At 36.9% G+C, this 25749-nt stretch overlaps 1 protein-coding gene across 1 annotated transcript; it reads left to right on the forward strand.

The window, feature by feature from the left end:
* Window positions 1-335: 335 nt before the first annotated feature.
* LOC101895023 (probable WRKY transcription factor protein 1) lies at window positions 336-2320 on the forward strand (the record flags this gene model as incomplete). The annotated part of the gene is made up of 1 exon (XM_020035522.2): window positions 336-2320. A coding segment is annotated over one exon (1911 nt), but the record flags the coding sequence as incomplete, so codon positions are not given.
* Window positions 2321-25749: the final 23429 nt, after the last annotated feature.

The raw sequence follows: 25749 nt of genomic DNA on the forward strand, positions 1-25749 counted from the left end.
GAAACATATTGTTTCGAAAGCTGCCAAAATAACTTAAATCTGTCGGTACAGTTATAGGGGGTCATACCAAAACGTGGACCTATATAGCCCATTTTCAATACCAAAAGTCCTGCAGAAAAAACACATATCTGCATACACATTTTACTCTAATTCATTTATTTTGGAAGCTAGGGTGATTTCTGCAGACGAACAATCTGACGCCTATTGAATTGGTTCATTTTCAAATATCTACCAGATATTCCCGCTATATTTTCGGGACATGTTGACTCATCCTTTTATTTATGCTGCAGACCTCAATGTCAAATTTTATTCAGATTTTTCTAATTCGAAATATTTTTGCCCTTCCAATTTCAGCTGAATCCTGGACGGAAGTTGATGAAAATGGTGATGAATACGAATTGAAAAAATTCACCATTCAAGGACGTCAATTGAATGGTGGTCGTTCACAATGTGTTGTGACGCGTCGTAAGAGGGCAACAGTTGCCGTCATACCTGTCGAGGCTAGAGACCAAGAAGATGATGACGATGAAGAGGGAGATGATTCACAAGAAAATGTTGGCTATGCTGGTGCCTCCGGGTTGCAGCCACATGCTGTTCTCTTCTATTCACCTCCAACCGAAGATGAAGGTGATGAGGCAGAAGAGAATTCGCAAGATGATGAAGATAACGAGGAATTTGAGAATTTGGACAGTAACGGTAATGCCATGGCCCATGTTGTGGTTAAGGCTGATACTGTTATTTTGGCAACAGATGCCAATGGAGACTCGGCCTTGATAAATAATGGTAGCAACAACAATAACAGGGGTCACGATGGCGATGATGAAGATGAGGATGACACCGGTTTGGTGGAGGAGGCAGCCGATACAATTGAATTGGTCCATGTGCCACAAGTGCCAATTATTGGCCAATTGCAGAGTGAAGGCCAATCGTTAGCTGCCATTGCTGCCACCGCCCCAGCAGCCATTCTCAATGAAACCGAAACAGATAGTGCTGTCATCATTGAAGCAGCTAAGCCACCCAAAGTTAATCCCAATACCCATGCCGTTTTCGAGTTGGTTCCAGTCAAGCCCGGCAGTGATGATGATGAAGACGATGATGATGAGGATGATAACAAAGAGCTGGCTGCCGCCTCCGATTCTATACAAGTAGCTCAAATTGGCCATGTTGCCAATGGTGTCCATGTTATTAATCTGGCCGAGTTGGAGGGTGATGATGACGATGATGATGATTTCCACTACAACGAGGAGCTAAGTCCAGTGACCACCACAGCCATTTGGTCCACGGGTGCCGATGATGATATATCTCATCTTTTGCCAATCAAACGACCAAATAAAAACAACAAAAATAGACTGAAACGCCGCAAGAATCAAATTGCCAATAGGCGGCCAATTCGCCGCAACAAATACAAGAATCAAAAAAATAAACTTTCCCAAGGGAATGGCAATAAGAGAAGGCCATTGAGAAGACCAAATCGTGAGGAGCTGGAGACATCCGTTGGCAACAAGAACAAGGAGAAAGATACCAAAAAGAAAACCACGATAAACAGGACCGGAACAAAGAAACCTACCAAGTCCAAGAAAAAGAAGACCTCCATCACAAAGAAGAAGACCTCGACAAAGAAGAAAACTTCCAACAAAAAGAAGACCTCGAATAAAAAGAAGACCTCCACCAAGAAGAAGACTAGCAGCAAAAAGAAGAACAAGAAAACCAAGAGTAAAAATAAAAACAAAAAGAAGAACAAGAATAAGAATAAGAAATCCAAAAATAAGAAGACTGGCGTCAAAGGCTCCAACAAGGACAAGAAGAATAAGAAGAAGACAACGGCTGTAGTCCATTCACCCACAACAACCTCAGAATATTCACCCACATCCTACACCACACCCACCACCACCAGCGATACCACGCCCACCCGCCTCTCTGTGAAGGGTGACAAAAAGAAAACGAAAAAGAAGAACAATCGCCGCAACCGAAGAAAAACCAAACGCAACTCCCAGCGTCAATTTGCCAACGACACCATGAAGAACGGTGACAATGGCGACATCTACTCCCAAACCGTAACCGAAACTGATGATGAAGCCGAAACCGGCAACGTTAATTGCATTTACATACGCAAAGATGCACCCACAACGACGACAACACCGCGTCCCTTCTGGAATCTGTTGGGACGCAGTGCTAATGAAGGTGCACCCGTTGCATCGGGACGTTATGGCATGCGTAAGCGTGTCAACTTGCGTCCTCTAGCCTAAGATTAGTATTATTGATATGTATTAGCCAAAAAAAGACGAAGACAAATATAAAATTACAACAATTATTTATTAAATGCAATGCGTTTTTGTTGGCTCACCCCATGGCGATGTGACGTCATAGCCGAAGAAATGAAAAGTGTGAGCAAACTCTAGAAAGGATTCCATATACATATATATGGTAATTAAGTTATATTAACATTAAAAAGTTTGGTATCCAAACTTGGGATAAACATGTAAAAAAGCAATAAATTTTAAATACCCTTCACTATTTGGAACAAATTTGGAAATTTTCAACAAAAAAAAAAAAAAAAAATAATAAAATCCGTTAAAAATTCTGTCAAAATCTTAAAAATATCGCTTATAGCCGTTATATTGAGGTCTATACGAAGACGTGGACCTTCATAAGCAACTTTTGTCATAAGCCATTAGAATATTAAAATACGAAACTTGAAAAAAAATCCGCTAAATAATGTAGCTAAAATCATCAAAATACCGAATATAGGGAGGTACTGATATATGGGGCTTATACGAAAACCTGAACCTGCATAGACAATTTTCTGTAATAGACTGTAGTACCCATTACGAATTATAAATACGAAATTTTAAACAACTCCGGTAAATAATGTCCCTAAAATTTTCAAAATATCGAATATGAGGGGGTACCGTTGTATGTTAGCTATCGGATATGGTGGACCTTAATAGACATTTCCCTTGTAAAGTGCTTAGAAACAACTTCTAGTATGGATTTTTAGATAATTCCATTTAAAATGTAGCTGAAATCATCAAAATGCCGAATATCGGGAGGTACGGTTATACAGGGTGAGATGAAAAAACTGCAACCAACTTCAGACTGCTGTCATTTTCAAGCCACAGCTCATTATATTGCTTACAAGCGTACAAAAGCATTTTGGTGAGAATTGTTCAGAAAGAAGTTATGGAAAAAGTCGTGATGGAATTCAAGCGTGATAGTGTGATTTCTTTATATTTGGCTGGAAAACCACAAGTGGCTATCGTTAGAGCAATCCAGCATTTAAATTAGAATAAATCTTTTGTGTCTCGTGCCATCGCTCGTTACCGTGATGCTGGTAGCGTAGTCGGACGTCAAGGAAGTGGGCGGAAGAAAACTGCAACATCGGCAGAAATGGTTCTAAAAGTAAAGAAGCGACTTAATCGAAAACTGCGTCGCAGTGCCCTAAAAATGGCTCGTGAGCTGAATATATCTCAATATTCCATTCGGCAAATATTGAAAAATGAGCTCGGGGTAAAGCCATTGAAGATCCAAGATGTGCAAGAACATACACTGCAACAGAAAGAAAATAGACTCAACAGAGCTAAAGAGTTGCTTCGTTTGGCCGAAAGTGGTGAACTACCGAATTTCTTTTTTTCCGATGAGAAAACATTCGTTATCTAACAGTTTGTAAACAAACAAAATGATCGTGTTTAATTGCCAAAGAGGTCAGCTGAAAATGTGCACCTTTGGTTGGCCACTCAAGAACTCAAGCGCCGGCCGTGGTGATGGTGTGGGCCACCATAACAGTCGATGGTCGATCTCCGACGAATATAATAGCGAAAATATTATGGAGGGTGTATTAAAGCTTGGGCACGCAAACATTTTGGCCGCAGACCTTGGACATTCCAACAGAACTCAGCACCATCGCACTCAGCACGCGCCACCCAAAAATGGTTACAAAATGAGGTTCCTCGCTTCATTTCCAGCGCACAATGGCCACCAAAATCTCCGGATACCACTCCGTTGGACTATTGTGTCTGGAAAATTTTAAAAGGCAAGGTTGGCACTGTCGATCACCTCAAGCAAGCGCTTCGCCTGGAATGGGCCAAAATACCGCAGAGCAACATTTGGGCAGTCTGTGACGGTTTCATTAACCGTTTGAAGGCCATAATTCGTGCCAAAGGTGACCAATTCGAACAAATCTAAACTTATTCTTTAATTTGATGCTATTTCCGATATCTTTTACTTTCATTCAATAAAATTAAAAAAAAATGTAAAACTTATGGCGTTTGGCTTTGTTGCAGTTTTTTATCTCACCCTGTATAGGTCCACATATTTGTATAGCCCCATATAATTGTACCGACTGTTAGCCGGCTGATACCGGCTGTTTTAGTCACAAGATTAACCCAAATTTACTGTAAACTTGCAGCATATGTTCCCATTATGTATGTATGGAGGGTATATGAAGTTCGTCATTCCGTTTATAATTCATCGAAATAATCATTTTAGATCCAACAAAGTATATATATTCTTGATCAGCGTAAAATTCTAAGACGATTTAGCCCTGTCCGTCCGTCTGTCCGTCTGTTGTAATCCGATACAGTCAAAACGAATTAAGATAGGAAGCTAAAATTTTGCACAGATCTCTCTTTTGTCTGCAGGCAGGTCAAGTTCGAAGATGGACTATCTCGGTCCACGATATCGTATAGCCCCCATATAACGGTACCCCTCGATATTCAGTATTTTGATGATTTTAGTCACATTTTTCAACGGAATTGTCTGAAAATCCACACAAGGAGTCCCTTGTGAGTACTTTACAGCCTGAAAGAGAGTTGTCTATATAGGTCCACAATATTGTAAAGCCCCCATATAACAGTATCCCCCGATATTCGGTATTTTGACGATTTTAGCCGCATTTTTCAACGGAATTGTCTGAAATTGTGCACAAGGGGTTCTATGTGAGCACTTTGCCCCTGACGGAGAATTCTCTGTATAGGTTAAAGATATCGTATATCGCCCATATAGCGGTACCCTCCGATATTCGGTATTTTAATGTTTTTATGCACATTTTTTAATGAAAATCAACACAAAGAGTTTTTTGTTAGCACTTAACCCCCTGAAAGGGAATTGTCTATATAGGTCCACAATATCGTATATCCCCCATATAACGGCACCCCTCGATATTCGGGATTTTGATAATTTTAGCCACATTTTCAATGTAATTATCAGAAAATCCACAAAAGGAGTTCATTTCGAGTACTTTATCTGTTAAAAGACAATTATCTATATAGGTCCACGATAACGTATAGGTGGAGGACAATCAAAGTTCGGCCCGGCCGGACTTACTGATTTTTTACTTGTTTTATTTGTTATTATAATATTTGGTGCACTGTAGTTTTATTCAAATTTTTAGATCCTAACTTTTATTCATTGCTCTATTCATTTCACTATTTCAAACATTTAAAACAATAAATAATTAACAATAAGGACATGCACTTATTTTCCTGCGAATCTCCACTTTTTTGTATTTATTTTATCATCTTATTGCCAAATAAGTTTCATTGTTAGCGCTTTCATTGAAATCTTTTCAAAAGATTTTATCAACAGTGCAGGTCCGTCCACATCATTTGCAGATTTAGAATATTCATATGTATTTATTCTTTACCACACTTCGACCGGTTGTAGTCTTTGATCGTGTGAATATGACTATAGAGCCGTGTTGTTCGGGTCGTTGTTAAAATTCCAACTGGCTGTCCACACATACACTAACAACAAATTGACACCATTTTTACCCTACATATGAAATAGAAGCCCATATTTCCCACTATTAAAAAATTATAATTTAAAAGTTTTCAAATGCACCTGTGTTACAACTAAGGGAACCATTTTGAAAATACGTCAACTGAATTAGTTTAAACATATTAATTACTATTGTTATTATCATGTCCCATGTTGTAATGAAAATAACTTAGTAATTGAATCAATTCTGAATTTAGCTAATGAGTTACTGTTCGTATTTTCATGCGGAAACGTTTTCGAAATACCAAATTTTGTGTGAATTTTTTCACAATTATCTACTAAGAGAATTTGTGTGTTTTTGTAGGAATAAATAATAATAATTAACAGAATTTCTAACAAGTAAGAAAGTAGTTAAGTTCGGACGGGCCAAACTTTTTATGCCCTCCACCATTTGGAAGAAACTTGAAAAGTTTCATCAAATTTCCGTCGGAAAATATCGCTAACATGAAAACCGGTAAATGGGCTATACGAAGACGTGGTCCGATATAAGTAATTTGTGTCATAGGCTTAGTAACTGTTCCGAAATTTATATACGAAATTTGAAACAATTTCGGTGATAATATCGCAAAAATCATGAAAATACCGAATATCTGGGGGTACTGTTATATGGGCGCTATACTAAAACGTGAACCTATTTAGGGGTAAATCTAGGGGGTAAAGTACTCATAAGTATGATCGTGTTTACCTGCCAAAGAAGTCAGCTGAAAATGTGCACCTTCGGTTGGTCACCAGAAATCAAGTGGGATGGTATGGGACGCCTTTACAGGCGATGGTCGCTCTACGCTCGTATTAATCGATCGTGGCATCAGAATAGATGCCGAATATTGTCGCGAAAATATTCTGGAGGGTGTATCGAAGCCTTGGGCACGCAAACATTTTGGCCGCAGACCTTGGACATTCTAACAAGACTCAGCACCATCGCCTTACAGTTTGCATAGATTAGACTTTTGTCTGCAGGCAGGTCAAGTTCGAATATGGGCTATATCGGTCACGATATCATCTAGGCCCCATAAAACGGTATCCCCGATATTAGGTATTTTCATGATTTTATCTAAATTTTCAATGAAATTATCTGAAATTCTACACAAGGAGTTCCTTGTGAGTACAATACCACTGGAAGAGGATTGCCTATATTGGCCTACGATATCGTATAGCCTCCATACAACGATGCCTCCCGATATTTGGTATATTCATGATTGTAGCTTAAATTTTCAATGGAATTGTCTGGAAATCCAAAGAGGGAGTTCATTCATAGCACTTTACCCCTTGGAAGAGAATTATTTATATAGATCCACGTTTTGGTATAGCACCCACATAACGGTACCCCAGATATTCGGTATTTTCATGATTTTAGCATAACTGTTTAAAGGAATTGTTTCAAATTTAGTATTTGAAGTTCGGAATCGGTACTACAGCCTATGCAGGTCCACGTCTTCGTATAGCCTCCATATAACGGTTTTCATTTGTGTGGTGTTTTTCAATTGATTTTTTTTTAAGTTTCCTTCCAAATGTGGGGAGAGTATTTAAAATTCGGCCCGAACTTAGCTGTATATAAATTCCTAACGTGTAATTAAGATTTAGATTTTTGATGTTATGTGAGACCTATAATTTTGATGGTTTTAGCGATATTATATACCGGAATTGTTTCAAATTTAGTAGTTGAAGTTCGTAATGGATACTACAGCCTATGACAGAAAATTGTCTATGCAGGTACACGTCTTCGTATAGCCCCCATATAACGTTACCTCCCTATGTTCGGTATTTTGATGATTTTAGCGTCATTATTCACCGTAGTAGTTTCAAATTACGTATTTGGAGTACGTAATGGGAACTACAGTCTGTGACAAAAAATTGTCTATGCAGGTCCAGGTCTTCGTATAGGCCCCACATACCGCTACCTACCTATATTCGGTATTTTGACGAGTTTAGGTACAATACCCACCGAAATTGTTTGAGACGCGTATTTGAAGTTCGTCATGGATGCTTTATTTCAAGTTTTGAATTTGAATATGGTAATGACTTATGACAAACATATAGACACCAATATAACGGCTATATTCGGTATTTTTTAAATTTTTTAAGGATTTTATTTCCAAATTCGTTCCAAATGGTGGAGCGTATTCAAAGTTCGGCCCGGCCGAACTTACTGCTTTTTAACTGATTCTTTGTAGCACAGTGTAATTTACTTAACATAAATTACCAATATAAACCCATATTTTAAACGGATTACTCTGCTAAGTATTATTTTCCGTTCCTTATTAGTTTTGGTGTAAATTACTCATTTTTGAGTTTTATTTCAATATTCCAATAAACTCCAATTGGCTCGAGCAGCGCCATCTATTGCAAACGACATCCATTTAAGATAAATGAATTAGAATTGTGAGTAGATAACATCACATCGCAACGTGGTGTGTGTTAACAACACAAGATGGTGTTCTTGGAGAAGTTCGTTAAGAAATCGTTAACAAGAAGTAGCAGCTGCATACCACACGGAAACAACCCACCACCACCTCAAAGAAAATATGGCTTACCAAGGAAAATGTAGATCCTTTAAGTCGTAAATATAGTCGGCTTTATAATAGGCCTTACTTAACCCCCACAACATATTTTCAAACATATTTGTGGTTGAAGACTGGTGGCATAATTAATTTTTAATATATCAGCCATATTTCCTTGTCCTTTTTTTAATGCGAAAACTGGGCACGTGGTCAAATTACGTTTCGGGGGGTAATAATTAAGGACTGTCATCCTCAAAACCACACAATTATTGTTATTTTTTTTTGTAAGAAAACACAAGATGCCTTATGACATTTTCTTGCAAGAATTTTCCTTAGTTTTCTTTATGTCGTGCCACTACTTCATGCAAGGTTGACAACCCAAGGTACACCTTCATTTCGGGTCACCCAAAAAGACACATGAAATAACATCTTTGACAGCACTCCGCTTAAGGGAGGGGGAAGGTGCACAAATTGCACACACACTCTCTCTCTCTCTCTCTCTCACTCGAAGTCCTTTTGTCCCCTATTTCTTTGACCTGTGGTAATGCAATTTCCTCATTACAACAACAACAACAATCTAAACATTGCCCCCGAAATAACAACTGGAAGTGCTGCAATTCACTGCCGTCGATCGTGACATCTACAATCCATCAAATTTCATTAGTTTACAACTCTGCAGATGCAGATGCAACTGCAATTAGCTCGTGCCATAAAATGGCCAAGACGTACACTATTTCAGTCAAAGGCTAAGTAGAGTTATGTGTAACAAAAAAAGAAACAACAACATTTGTCATTGGGTTTTAGAAAGAGGGTGCTACCAGTCTTATGGCTTTTGATGTAATGCATGAGCGATTATTGCGATTTCTGTGCGGAAGACAATTTCAGTTAAGACGACAGCCGAAAGAAGGAAAACACATACAAGTGGCAGATGTAATTTCTTTTTTTTTTCATAATTGTAACTTTAATTTGGATGGGTTGAATCGCAGGAAGTGGGAGACAGTTTGAAGGTCTCGGACGATAATTTGATGGTCTTCTGTAAATAGATGACACATTGAAAGCCATATGATGCACTAATATGAAGTTTTTCATTTTTAATTTAAAACAAGTAAAACAACCGCTAAGTTCTGGGTCGGCCCGAACTTTTAACAACCTCCACAATTTGGAAGGAACTTGAAAAATGTCAAAAATATTCAGTAGAAAACCAGTAAAGAAAGTCCTAAAGTCGGGCGGGGCCGATTTTATGATACCCTACACCACTTTGCTAATTTAGTTGAGCTCCACTTAATAATTAAAAGTTTTTATGGGAGAATTCAATCATACACGCTATGATTATACCCTACACCACATAGTGGTAAGGGTATTATGTCTTTGTGCATTTGTTTGTAACATGGAGAAGGAAACGAGATAGACCCATAATTACTTTTGAGAACCTTCATAGAATCACTTTCTGAGTCGATTTATGCATGTCAGTCCGTCTGTCCGTCCGTCCGTCTGTCCATGTATTCTTGTGAACAAAATGCAGGTCGCATTTATTATCCGATTGAGATGAAATTTTCCAAACAATATTTTTTTGGTCCAAGGACGAACCCTATTGAAATTGGTGAGAATCGGATCAAATTTAGATATAGCTCCCATATATATCTTCATCCGATTTCGGTTTAAATGTGCACCAAATGTCCACTATCAGTCCAAATTACCTGAATTTTGGTACACCCAACCGAGTTCGGCCTAGAAGCAAGTATATCAAATTTGGAGAAAATCGGTTCAGATATAGCTATAGCTCCCATATATATCTTTCATCCGATTTGATCTTTAAGTCCCTCACATTCCTACTATGCACTCCACAACCGTGATATTTGGTACCAGGTATTAGATGGAGCACAGAAATAGCTGTTTTAAATTTTATCGAAATCGGTTCAGATTTGGATATAGCTCCCATATATATCTTCATCCGATTTCGGGTTAATTGACCACCAAATGGCCAATATCAGCCCAAATGGACTGAATTTTAGTACATCGGACCAAATTCAGCCTAGAAGCAAGTATATCAAATTTGGAGAAAATCGGTTCAGATATAGTTATAGCTTCCATATATGTCATTCATCCGATTTGATCTTTAAGTCCCTCACATTCCTACTATGCACTCCACAACCGTGATATTTGGTACCAGGTATTAGATGGAGCACAGAAATAGCTGTTTTCAATTTTATCGAAATCGGTTCAGTTTTGGATATAGCTCCCATATATATCTTCATCCGATTTCGGGTTAATTGACCACCAAATGGCCAATATCAGCCCAAATGGCCAATATCAGCCCAAATGGCCCGAATTTTGGCACATGTGACCGAGATTAGCCTTAAAGCAAATACAACAAATTTGGAGAAAATCGGTTCAGAAACAGCTATAGCTCCCATATATATGTTTTATCCGATTTGGTGTTTAGGCCTCTCACATTCCTACTATGCACTCCACAACCGTGATATTTGGTACCAGATATAAGATACAGCCCAGGAATAGCTGTTTTAAATTTTATCGAAATCGGTTCAGATTTGGATATAGCTGCCATATATATCTTCATCCGATTTCGGGTGATTGACCACCAAATGGCCGTAATAGCATCAATTTTGGCAAATCCGACCGAAACCAGCTTAGAAGCAAGTACACCAATTTTAGTAAAAATCGGTTCAGATATAGCTATAGCTCCCATATATATATTTCATCCGATTTGGTCTTTAAGTCCCTCACATTCGTAATATGCACTCCACAGGAATGATATTTGGTACCAGATATCAGATAAAGCCCAAAAATGGTTGATTTTAATTTTATTAACATCTGTTCCGATTTGGATAGGGCTCCCATATATATCTTCATCCGATTTCGTGTTAATTGTGCATCAAATGGCCAATATCAGCCCAAATGGCATGAATTTTGGCAAATTCAACCGAAACCAGCCTATATTCAAGTACACCAATTTTAGTAAAAATCGGTTCAGATATAGCTGTAGCTCCCATATATATGTTTTTAAATTGATATAAATACCGAAATGGTTGAATAATACGCTACTTTCCATAGTAGCATTATACAATTCGACTGTTTTACTCTTCCGGGGAATAAGCCTTGGCGTGGAGGTGGAGCTGAGTACCTTCATAACTGAGGGGAAACCAATTATTCCAATTTTCGTTCCTTCAATTCCCAACTAATATTAGGAATTGTTTCAGACATCTGTACAGCCACATAGTGGTGAGAATCGATTATTCTAACGATTTCAGGTTAATTGTTCACTAAATGGTCAATATCAGCCCAAATCACCTGAATTTTCGTACATAAGACCGAATTCAGTCTAGAAGCTAATACGTCAAATTTGGAGAAACCCGGTTCAGAGATAGCTATAGTTCGTAAAATGCACGATAGAATTAGATAGATTTTGATTTTGTACCAAATATCTCATAGAGCTCTGAAATGCCCTGTATAAACCTTTTTACGAGAGGGTGTAGGGTGTCATATAGTCGGCCCCGCCCGACTTTTGAGCTTTCCTTACTGGTTATAATTATAATTTAAAATTCAATGGACTAAATATGCCGAAGCATTTGTATCTTTTAAATTCGGACTTGTATTGCCCCCTTGGTGCAAAATTAATTTGAAATCAGATAAAGATATATATGGGAACTATATCCAAATCTGAACCGATCTCGATAAAATTTGGCAAAGATATTTCTGAGCTGTATTTGATATATTTCCCTTAATATCGTTGTTACGGAGTGCATATTACGGCAGTAGGTAACAAATACAACAAATCGGATGAACAATATATATGAGAGCTATAGCTATATCTGAACAGAACTTCACCAAATTTGGCATACTTGTTTCTAGACTCAATTTGATAGTAAGTGCTAAATTCCATCCCATTTGGGCAAATATTCGACGTTTGGTGCACAATAAAATGTAAATCGGACGAAGTTATATTTGGGAGCTATGTCCAAATCTGAACCGATCTCCATAAAATTTAGCAAAGGTATTTCTGAGCTGCATTTGATATATTTCCCCAAAAATTGTTGCTTCAGAGTGCATATTACGGCTGCGGAGGACAAAAATAACAAATCGGATGAACAATATATATGTGGGGCTATAGCTATATCTGAACCGATTTCGATCAAATTTGGCATACTTATTTTCAGGCCTAATTTGGTTGTATGTGCAAAATTCCATACTATTCGGGCTGATATTACACGTTTGGCGCACAATAAAAGGCAAATCGGACGAAGATATATATGGGAGCTATATCTAAATTTTTACCGATTATCTCCAATTTCAATAGGGTTCGTCCTTGGGCCAAACAAATGTTGTTTGCAAAATTTCATCTCAATCGAATAATAAATGCGGCCTGCATTTTGTTCACAAGAATACATGGACGGACGGGCAGACGGACTGACATGCATAAATTAACTCAGAAAGTGAGTCTATGCAGATCATCAAAAGGAACTATGGGTCTGTCTCGTTTCCTTTTGCCTGTTACAAACAAATGCACAAAGACATAATACCCTGACCACCTTGTGGTGTAGGGTATAAATATTTCTTAAATGTCACCCCTTACATGGGGGTTGTACGAAGACGTGTTACTTCATAAGAAATTTTTGTCATAGGCTGTTGTACCGATTCCGAAAATCAAATTCGAATTTTGAAACAATTCCGGTGAGTAAGCAAAATACCGAATAAAGGGAGGTAATGTTATATGGGGCTACATGAAAGCGTGGACCGAGATGCCCCATTTACGAACTTAATCTGCCCATTGGCAAAATGCACATGATTTTTGCAGTCTATCTCAATTTGCTCCAAAGATAGCGTGATTACAACAGACAGACCCACAGACAGACGGACACCGCTAAATCGACTTAGAATTTTACGCTGATTAAGAATATACGGGTATATGTATACTTTGTTGGGAATGACAAAGTCAATATACCATCAATAGAATGGCGGAGGGTATAAAAATACACCCTTGTCATAATTACACTGGGCAACACAAAATATTTATGGGGAAAATCCAGCAGATTATGAAAGTAAAGCCAACAAGTAAAAAAGCTGTAAGTTCGGCCGGGTCGAAAGTATTTGACAATTCTCAATAAAAATTAAGTCCGTTAAAAATTCTGTTAAAATCTTAAAAATACCGAATGTAGCTGTCATATTAGGGTCTATACGACGACATGGACCTGCATAGGTAACATTTGTCATAAGCCATTACAATATTCAAATGTGAAACTTAAAAAAAATCGGTAATAATGTAGATAAAATCATAAAAATACCGAATATCGGGAGGAACCGAGTATATGGGGGCTATACGAAGACGTGGACCTGCACAGACAATTTTCGGTTTTAGGCTGTAGTCTCCATTACGAACTTCAAATGCCAAATTTGAAACAATTCCGGTGAATAATGTCGCTAAAATCATCAAAATACCGAATATCGGGAGGTACCATTATACGGGGGCTATACCAAAACGTGGACCTACATAGCCCATTTTCAATACCAAAAGTTCCGCAGACATAACATACATTTGAGTAAAATTTTATCAATCTACTTCAATTCGTTCGGAAGCTAGAGTGATTTCAGACGGATAGACTGACGGACATGGCTAAATCGACATAGAATTTTATGCTGAACAAGAATATATATAAATGTGTATTTCGAGGTGTTGAAACGGAATGACAAACTTAATATACCCTCCATACTATGGTGGAGGGTATAAAAATAGAAGACACGTGCATCGGCGTCTTGAAAATTTACATCGCAATATATCCTAAATAGATTTTGGGTATATTGTGAAATTTTGAAGATAACAATATGAGAAATATTTTGGTCAAAAATGTTAACACTCAAGCGAGTCAACAAAGGGATCGTTTTGGTCCATATTTCAAAATATGGCTAAAACTCCCTTTAAACGGTCAAAACATTCTACAAAAATATTTGTCATAAAATTCTATTATGGGTCTCAGAAGACATCAAAAGTTTAATTCTTATCTAAACTCCAGCAATTCATGAATATTAAAAACACATTTTAGGGTTAAGCCCCTACTTTATGTGAGTTTATGAAAGATAGATAGAGTTTTGAAATTTGGTAGAGATCTTTGGATTACAACCAGAATTGTTGGTGCAGATGTTAGGTCATATCGGTGCACTTTTTACAATCGTTCCACTTGTAAGGATAACTCCGATTAAAGTATTTTTCGTTTCAAGACTCTCTTGATTTCATTAATTTGAGGGCCTTGACCATATTTTGCAGATTTTGCTAAGAATTATGGTTTCTTTGAATGTAGGCAACCATATACTTTCCGACAGAATATTAGTACAACCGCTTTGGTTAAACAAATTTTAAGTGGCGTTGTTGTTCTTGGATCAGAAAAGCAAAACTCCAAAATACCAAACATGGCCAAAATCCTTGCAATAACAAAAGCCAGGCGCTATTTTTATGTAACTGCTGTATCATTTTAATGTTTTTATTGTTTCGTTTTTACGTAATGATAAAAACTCAATATACTGAGATTTCTCAAAATTTAATTAAAAACATGGTCAAAATGTAAAGAATACTTGAAATCGGAGTTATCCTCAGGAGGAGGCTACTCCAAAATTTGTACCTATATGACCCATTTTAAAACTCGATCGTAATTATTTTGAAAAATATCTCAAACTATAAGGGTCCCTTTGAATATGGTCAAAATTTTCGACAGACAAGACCAGCTATTTGACAGTGAAATCATAAGAAAATGTGCAGTGAATTGGGAAAAATGGTAAATTTTTAAAAATAATCAAGATTTTTTTTATTAACAAGACTTTATGATATATTTTAATGGGACATATTGCATATACAAATTCTATTTGTTCAGAGACTCACAATGAGATTTGATGTAGAATAATTTTTACTTTGATACTTTCCCCAAGAAATAAAGGGAGTATTTGATTTGTTAAAAAATAAGTAAAAAAATCAAACACATAATTTTCACAAGTACAGAAATGTTGAATGTAATTTTCTTAAAAACTATTGTTCCTAAATATATGGTTTATTTTGAGATTTATAATGATTTTTTGTGTAGAATATTTCTCCTATTGGTACATTCAGCTTTAAACGAAATTTTATGTTACTTTCAGTCGTCTTCTCGAAAAAAGTCAGAGGAAAAATTGATCAACAAAATTATGGAATATTTTCAGGCTTTTTTGTAACATTGACGCAAATATTTTTTTTAAAATTTAATGAAAATAGAGATTTTCATTTGGTGACTTGTAGTGAAATTTGATGAAGAATATGTTTGTCTTTGATGTCATCCTGCTCAAATAATGCTTTGTTGTGCTTAAAGTGCTGATTTAACCCTAAAAGGTGTTTTATGTGTTTAGGGTTCAGATTTAAAATGTTGATGTATTCTAGAACCTTAAGCAGAATTTTGTGGCCAATAATTTTCTAAAATATTTTGACTTGCTGCCGCTCTATTTAAAGGGAAATTTTAACAATATTTTGAAAAATAGGCCAAGAGACCGCTTTGTTGATTCATTTAAGGGTTAAAATTTTCTATCAAAAAAAGCCTCCTGTTTTCATCTGCAATGGTGTCGAAAACACTATATACCTAAAATAAACGGATTCCATGAAATCTTAATCCAAAAATTGCAAAAAAGCTCGTTTCACGACATTTTTAATCGATCTTGGGGTGTCCGTCTGTCTTGGTGGCTGATGAATAATTTACCTCATGGAACAAGAAAAGATAATGTAATATGTTTTAAAACTTTGAAAATCCTAACATTTGTCTGAGTGTTAGTTCGGGTGCGAAAACGGACAAAGTACCTCCTCCTTAAGGAGTCAACATTGTGAATACTTGTAACTCTTATAAAATGTGAAATAAAAGCCCGATTGTCGTCGATGTTCGCATATCTTAATATTTCTATCAACACAAGGTGTGATGTAAATATGAAAAATATCGAACTACTCCTTCTGGTACCTCCCCCACATAGGGTAACCATTTTGGGTACTTGTAACCCTTGTAATATTCGAGACAAGTCAACGATTAAAGAGTTAAGCTATGTATATTTCAATTTCTAACTAAATACCGAGATCTGACGGTATGGTAAAGTCAAGTGTCATAAAATTAAAGTGTTTCTTCTTACTTCGCACAAAGTATTAATTCTGGTATGAATATGACACTCATCGGCCTATTATTTCAGGTACCTCCTCAACAAAGAGTAAAATAATAAAAATATATCATCGGTCCAATATTTCTCCAACCTCCGCCACAAAAACTCAACATTTTCGAAAAAAATATGTTAACTATCCCAAATAAAAGTCATCAATATATAGTCCAAACCTGACACGTCGCAATAATTATATCAGAATTAGGTCATATGACAAAATGGAAAATATTGACCCACTTCTTTGATACCGTCCCAGATGAACACTTTGGATAATCAAGTCAAATTATGAACCTGTTTCAATCGACGATAGATAATATTGAAGCATTTATTCATGAGATACTGACCTTAATGTTTGAAAGAGTTCCGATTGCACTTAGATTAATTACCCTTTCATTATCCCATAATTCCTATTAAATGGGATTACATATGGCCCATTCGTATTGTACAAGAACAAACTTACAAACATTGTCAAATGTATAAAGGAGGGTTTTATCAACAGTGACCTGCTTGAACTTTGGGTGTTCTTCTCACCGGATCCATAATTTAAATTCAACCAAATGCTATATCAATAATCATGCGTATTTTCTATTTCTCACCTTTTACACAGGTCGGGCCACACCGCATGCTACTTGCCACTGATAAGAAAAAAATTAACTTTGAAGAAAGACGAAAAAACGTTGGCGGAATATTCATCACACGACGAAGAAGACAGCAGGCAGTAACGACAATATCAACACCTTCAGCATTTATTGCCACACATGAAGGGTAGCGCATGCTTCACTACATTCGTCCGCTCACAACATATATCCCATCTGGCTTATTTGCTGTGCCTCTCTTGGTTTCTTTCTTCGGTTTGTCGCAAAATTAGTCGTAACGTTTTCTTCGTTGGGCTTCCTAGTTGGCCAGTTGTTCCAAGCTGTTCCAACATTGAGCGACAATTGCCACCAAATGGCTTTATCAGACGTTAAGCTTCGTTAAACACTTTGATTGCACTCCGCCAGAGTGAAGTTGAAAATTTGTCGGGAAATTAAAAATTGTTTTCGAATGGGAAAGAAATGTGTTCTTATCTGTTTGGCAGTTGTTTTATGCTTGTGGAAAACTAGGAGCTTCCATTAACATACACATATGAGCCTGAGAAAATTTACACCATCCAATATGGGTTTGATAAGAATGGGTTTATCAACGTGAGAAAAAATGGAATTCAAATTTCTATGTATGACAAAATTTATTAAAAGTTAATTGTTGAAAATCCCAATTTAATCTATTTCGACGTTATTGTTGTAGCAGCTGTTTTATTCTCCTGATTAGCTTTTTGCTCGAAGATCAGCAAAATGCAACCGGTACGGATGAGTCCATAATGATCTTAGAAGTAGTTGTGTAGTTTCAAGACATGAGTTATACTGAAACTACTGCTGTTTATCGACACAGCTGTTTTTCACCGCTGCAATAGATCGCAGGAGATCTTAGGGAATACTTTTTCATTTTATGAAAGTAAAAGACAATTCAGCAGATTATAAAAGTAGAGCTACAAACAGAAGATAAGTGTATCGGTGTTTCGAAAGCTTAAATCGCAAAGTAACCTATATAAAGGTTCAGAATTCCCCCTACTTCCAAAATTTTTGAAAATGTTGGATTAAGTTAACATGGAATCCGCTGATTTCATGTATGCCTTAGGCAAAAACACGATGATTTTTTTGGTTTGAAATTTTAATTTTTTAAAAATATGGTAAACAAGTAAGCAAAGGCTACAGTCGAGCGGGGCCGACCGTTGAATACCCTACAACACTATAATAAACGATACAGTTTATATAGGCGAGATACTCGAAAGAATTACACAAGATATTGTGACAAATAATAAAAGAAAACCATCAGGTTTCGTTCTCTAATTTTCGAATAATAGCAACTTAAACGAATTTGCTCATTTCCAATTTATTGATAGATGTTGCACGTAAATGGTCTTCCTAGATCTGGAACCAATATTTCCCAAAGACCTATAACCTCTCAGAAGTGGCAAAAGATTAACATTTATTATTGGTTTTTGACTGAAACGCATCTATATGAGATACAGACATTTGACTATATTCTTCAACGAAATCAGCATTAACGAAATAGTCAGAAGTGCGTCTTTCCTGCATTTGTGAATTCTCCAAAAAGACACTGGAATGGATATTTTCGTATTTTGTCTACAAAAGTTGGCAAACTATTTCACACATTGAATATTTTTAAACGGCCATCCAAAACTATTTGGCTTTTGCAATGTCCGGTAATTTCCATTCAAATGCGCGTGAGGATCGGGCTATAATTACGACTTGCTGACAATTTTGCAGTTTGTTTTGTCCATTTCGACCCCTAAATATATGGCGATTATCTCCAAAAAGAGTAGGCTTCTATTCTGACCCTCATCTTATCCCCATGCAAAATTTCATAAGGATCGGGCCATAAATTCGATCTGTATATGATATCCTGATATCCTAACTACTTAGTTTTGCTAGCTGTAGAAATATTACCAAATGTTTAATTCAAAATGAAAATATGCCAAAAATATGACAAAAGTGAAAAAATATGAGAAAATTTTAGAAAATCAATATTTTCATCGTTAGAGAGATATTTTTATGCGATTTTTTAGACGTTGTTTCTTTCCTGCCAAGAGGCCATTCTGAATTAATAAGAACTGTCGAAATCAGTTCAGCCTTTCTCGACATATAAGAGATTTTTCAAGCATATATTCTTTGATAGACATATATATCGCACATATTTTGTTATATATCCGATTTGTTGGATGTTAACATCAATGTAAAGATCAGAAGTAACCTTGTCATGGCTTTGTGATTTCGCCGGGATTTAAAATATTCGCGGTTTAATGAAAAATTTCGAATTTTTTCAACACAAAAGATATGGTCTATTTTACCCGCTAAATATTATCCGATGACCACCCGAATTGGTAGGCTTCTTCCCCGCCCTAAACTCTAGCTACATGCGAATTTCCACGTCGATTGGTCTATAATTGCGACCTGTAGAGCAACTGCAAAATCAGGATTTTTTTCAGTTTTTGGTCCATTTCAACCCCTAAATATTATGCGATCATCTCCAAAAGAAATAGGGTTCTATTCTGACCTTAACCCCACCTACATTCTAAATTTCGTGAAGATCGGACCATAATTGCGACCTGTAGCGTAATTACAAATTAACATGGACAGACGGACATACATAGCTAGATCGACTCAGCTCGGCGAGCTAGGAAGATCCATATATACTTTCCTATATGGGAAACCAATATTTCGAGGTGTTACATAAATTCTGGCCCAATCAATCTTATAATACCCCCAACACATAGTGTTGTAGGGTATAAAAATTCGGTTTAAACGGGATCATATTAAGTCAAAATATATTACAAAATTATTTGCCATAAAATTCTACCGGTATTAATCGACCGAGGCATCAGAATATGGGCCGAATATTATAGCGAAAATATTCTGGAGGGTATAGTAAAGTCTTGGGCACGCAAACATTTTGGCCGCAGATCTTGGACATTCCAACAGGATACAGCACTATTGAACTCAGCACGCGCCAAACAAGAATCGTTACAAAATGAGGTTTCTCGCTTCATTTCCAGCGCACAATGGCCACCAAAATCTCCAGATACCAATCCGTTGGACTATTGTGTCTGGAGTATTTTAGAAAGCAAGGTTGGCACTAAAAAATACCAAAGTGTCGATCACCTCATGCAAGTACTTCGCCGCGAATGGGCCAAAATACCGCAGATCAACATTTGGGCAGCGTGTGACGGTTTCAATGGCCGTTTGAGGGCCATAATTCGTGCCAAAGGTGACTAATTCGAACAAATCTAAACTTATTTTAAAATTTAATACTATTTCCGACATTTTTTGCTTTAATTCAATAAAATTAAAAAAAAAATGTAAAAATTATGGCGTTTGACTTTGTTCCAGTTTTTTATACCCTACACCACAAGGTGGTCAGGGTATTATGTCTTTGTGCAAAAGGAAACGAGATAGACCCATAGTTCCTTTCGATTATCTGCGTAGAGTCACATTCTGAGTCGATTATTTATGCATGTCTGTCCGTCTGTCAGTCTGTCCATGTATTTTTGTACACAAAGCATTTATTGCCCTATCCATATGAAATTTTGCACATATCATTTGTTTGGCCCAAGAACGAACCCTATTGAAATTGGAGATAATCGGTCAAAATTTAGATATAGCTCCCATATATATCTTCGTCCGATTTGCCTTTTACTGTGCACCGAACGTGTAATATCAGCCCGAATAGTATGGAATTTTGCACATACAACCAAATTAGGGCTGAAAATAAGTATGCAAAATTTGATCAAAATCGGTTCAGATATAGCTATAGCTCCCATATATATTGTTCATCCGATTTGTTGTATTTGTTACCCACAGCCGTAATATGCACTCCGTAACAACGATATTCAGGGAAATATATGATATACAGCTCTGAAATATCTTTGCCAAATTTTATCGAGATCGGTCCCGATTTGGATAAAGCTCCCATATATATCTTAATCGGATTTCAAATCAATCCAAATTTAAAAGGTACGAATGCTTCGGCATATTTTGTCCTTTGAACTTTAAATAATAATTATAATCATAGCGTATATGATTAAATTCTCCCATAAAATCTTTTAATTGTTATGTGGAGCTCTACAAAATAAGCAAAGTGGTGTAGGGTATCATAAAGTCGGCCCCGCCCGAATTTTCTGTAAATTGGCAGTTTATGTTTGCAGTATGTAGAATCATCCTTGCAGAGGTCCAAAAAGGTCGAAGTTTTAGAATAGTCCCCAAACAACTGTATCCCCTGATATTTGGTATTTTGATAACCTGTGTCATAATTTTTACCGGAGTTTGGAGAATTTTGGAGTTCGCATAAGTCTTCAAAATCTTTTATTTTTAAGTTTACCATTGCACAATGAACCCACATCCAAATTTACTGTCAAAAACTATTTCAACGTCTGCTTATCGAAAACAATCTACATCTCTCCGTCTATCCAAGACACCAACAGTGATCCACAATTAGTACTACTTAGTACCATTCGTTCAATTATAGTATATATTTTCAAAACCTCCTTCATATCTCAAACCCAGATACTAACAGAGAACTCAAAAAAATTTCAACCTCCCCTTATGTAAGCCGTGGTAACTTAAATTGACATCCACTATCCTTTACCCAATACCAAATTTAGTACCACTTAGTATAATAATACACATTCCCAAAACCATTTCCATATTTAATCACAGACCCCAATATAGACGTCAATATCAATTTTGAAGATTCCAGCCCTAGGCATTCAATTGATACCATCAAATCTCAAACACAGATGCTATCAGTAATCTAAATATCAAATTTCTAAATTTCATCTCTATCCCTTCGCCGAAATCCAAATTTAGTACCATTCAGTACCTTTCGTACAATTATAATAGTTCACTTTTCCGAAATCACCTCCATATGTCCAGGCTACTTATGAACAGCAACTGTTAAACCGAATTTCGGTTTTCAAGCAATATATGTACCCAATACCTGATGTACCAAATATAGTACTATTTAGTACTTTTCGTGCATTTTTAGTACACATTTCCAAAACCACTTTCATATATCAAACTTACTTCCCAAACTTGATTATCATACCAAATTAAAAATTTTTAGCCCTTCACATAATACCAAATGGTACCATTTAAAAAGTTTAGTAACATATTAGAACTTTTTGTAACCTTAAAGTCTGAATTTCGAAATTCTGCACTCCATTCCAAATATGAGAATTCTAGCTTAATTTGTTTGTCCAGTACAAAGCATTACATTTTTGGTACATTTTAGTGCGTTTCGTACCATTTAAGTACGAATTTCCGAAAAACCCCAGCGTTATCATATCCCTACCAAGGCTGACCCTCGTACAAAATTTCAAGATTCTAGCTTCAGCCGTTTCGTCTGGGCGTTACTTCTCTGTCAGTTATTTGACTAGTTTTAAGTTCCAAAACCATTTCATATCTCCAACCTTCACACCAATATCGACCATCATTCAAAATTTATGACCATTTAGTACCTTTTGTACAGGGTTGCCCATATTCGACGGACCTTTGGGCCCATTCCAATCTACGAGGCTTGTCCGCAGGCAACATTCTTTGCGTCAATTGAATTTTGTACGGGAACAAATGCAAATCAATGCGAATAATCCGTTGTAAAGAGGACCGAGCCATGCCCAACTGCTGAGAACGGCGTTTTTGGGATTTTCTTGGGGACCTCTCAAAACTGGCTCGTACGGCAGCGATATTCTCGACCGATCGCCTTGGTCGACTTTTATATGGCCTCTTCGGATTAGAAAGAGCCTTACCAGTTACCAGTAATCTTATTTCAAAATTTCAGTATTCCAGCTTTATTCCGTTCAACCAAATCGAAATTGTACTAAATTTAGTACCATTTAGTACTTTTCGTGCACAAAACTACCTCCATATCCCAACACTACTATTCGCAACAGTTTCGGGATTCCAGCTCCATCCGTTCCCACAAATTAGAATTGTACCAAAAATAGTACCGTTTAGTACTTTTCGTATAAAGAAGTACACAAACAACTCCTCATCCTTGATTCTCATTCTAAATTTTAAGTTTTTGGCACTAGTCGTTCACACATTACGAAATGTTACCAAATATAGTACATCTTAGTACTTTTTATACACTTTAATACTATATTTTTAATTACATTTAATGTTTTATTTTTCTAGCAACTTTTATCATTTGTAATCCTACCCTCTCCCACTGAGTAATTGTTATTGGTGAATCATCATCTTCGCCCTCTTTGATAACCTATAACAACAAAATTAAGTCTCTTAAAGTCATAAAGTCCAACTATTCAATGAATGATTTCATTGTTGTTTTCTTTTTCTCACTAATATCCGCTATCAATTATTGTAAAAAATCAAACAATAATTTGTGGGCAAATAAATTCTATGCAATTTCCTCCAAATCACACCTTACTCGCAAATGAGTCATTATTCAGGGCAATCAAACAAAAAATCCCTCTTAAATGTATTGATATTCCATTGGAAGATGTTGAAAGTGGCAGGTGCGATTTTCTTTCCTGTCGATGCTAAAATAAAGGATCTCCTTTGGCTGAAGCATCTTTAGAAGGCAGCAAAATAAACACACCACACATACACATACTTGCAGCACATGCCACTTCATCATGATCATCATCATCATTTGTGCTGACTCTCCCTCTGGATGCCCAGCTCTTGTGGCGAGAGATGAAAAATGAAGCTCCAAATGAAAGGACGGCAATAAAACCGTTTCATTCCTTTGGTCATGTTTTCGCTTTCGCTTTTGGCAAACCCATCACCGATTACCAGGACAATTATCCAAACGTTGTCTGTGGACACACACACGCACACCGAGCTAATAAACATCTTGCAGATCATGACTTTGAGATAAATTCTCTGAACAATGCAAAAAAGCCAACTACATACGTGATCGCATTTGAATGATGTGATGATGAAAGACTGCAAAACTGAAAAAAAGCCAGCCGTCAAAGCCGCCACACTCACAGGAGCAATGGAATAACAGTCCTTTTAAATACTGTTGTTCGCCGTCAATAAAACATTTCAAATTACCCGCTAAGGCAGGGCACAAGCTGCATTTCGCGCATCATGGATGCGGGGGGACCAACAATGCATTTCATTTGAGGGACATTATCCTCGGGCTGCTACATCCAAAAAAAAACGGGGAGATCAACCGTTTAGGCTGTAGTTCCAAGTTGCAACTTCACTCGAAAGGACACGAGCCAAAGACGTCAATTTGGAAACTACATTCATTAAATTGCTGTTATTTTTTTAGCGTGTATTGTTGATTAAGATTAAGGATGTTGCAACAAATAGTCTGGAGTGGGCTATCTTGTATATGCGTAGGAGAAACTACATCGGGTAAATGTTAAAATATTTTAAGAAAATCCTAGCTATACCGTACAACACTACAGGGTGAGATAAAAAACCTGCAACCCCAGTCAGACTGCTGTCCCGCATTTTGTAAACAAACAAAATCATGGTGTTTACTTGCCAAAGAGGTCAGCTGAAAATGTGCACCTTCGGTTGGCCACCAGAACTCAAGCGCCGGTCATGGTGATGTTGTGGGCCGCCATAACAGCCGATGGGCCCTATACAAAGACGTGGGACTGCATGGACAGTTTTCGCCATACACTATTCAATTACGAAATTTGAAACTATTCCAGTGAAAAATGTCGGTAAAATCATCCGTTATATTAGGGCTATACAAAGACGTAGACCTGCATAAGCTGTGGTACCCATTACGAATTTCAAATATAACATTCGAAACCATTATGGTGGGTAATATCATCAAAATACCGAATATCTAGAGGCAAAATTATTTGGGGACTATAACAAAACTTACAATTCTATATAAGGACGTTTGGGAGCATATATATGGGGGCTATACCAAAACGTGGACCTCTATAGCCCATTTTAAATTCCAAAGACTTGCAGACCATACACACATATGAGAACAATTTATCAATCTACTTCTTTATGTTCGGAAGTTAGAGTCAGGCAGAAAGACGGACGGGCATCGTTAAATCGACATGGAATTCTATGATATTCAAGAATGTATGCCCTTTATGTGGTCTTAAATGTATATTTCGAGGTGTTACAAACGGAATGATAATTTTAATATACCCTCCATACTATGGTGGAGGATATAAAAATCGAGTTTCAGCTCGTTCTGGTCTTTCATGGACAATGATAGAAAATCTACGAAAATATAGTTTTATTACACGAAACAAAATTGCTTGGCCAACTTGAAATACACCCGGTCGAAATTAACCAAGTACCTCGGAAAGCTGAAATTTAAGTGAGGAGTATACACAATTTTTGTCAGGAACTGAAATTTCCTATTTGTAATTATTCTTTGATGGAGTGTCATTTGCTACCTGCCAGCGCCAACATTAGCACTTCCCGGAAACGAAACAATTGCCAGACAATAAGGGAGCATCTTGGCTCGTGCCACATATCTTCGTTGTCTGTTATTACGTCTCCTTTTAATTGGGATGCCGTCGAAAGGATGTTCTTCTGCGTGGCAGCCGGGATACCAAACAAGTGCATTGCAACAGGTCGATGGTGTGCAGTAGCTTGTGCTGCTGCAACAGTTGTTAAATGGAAAAGGCGCGAAGAAACAGCATTCCCTTAACAGGACTATTGGTGTATGTTGGGAAAAGACAAACAAGATGAAGTCGAATCCAATTTACATTTCGTTTCGATTTCATTTTAGATCTGTC

The sequence above is a fragment of the Musca domestica genome, unplaced genomic scaffold (genome assembly GCF_030504385.1).
Source record: "Musca domestica strain aabys unplaced genomic scaffold, Musca_domestica.polishedcontigs.V.1.1 22, whole genome shotgun sequence".
Classification (NCBI taxonomy): Eukaryota; Metazoa; Arthropoda; class Insecta; order Diptera; family Muscidae; genus Musca; species Musca domestica.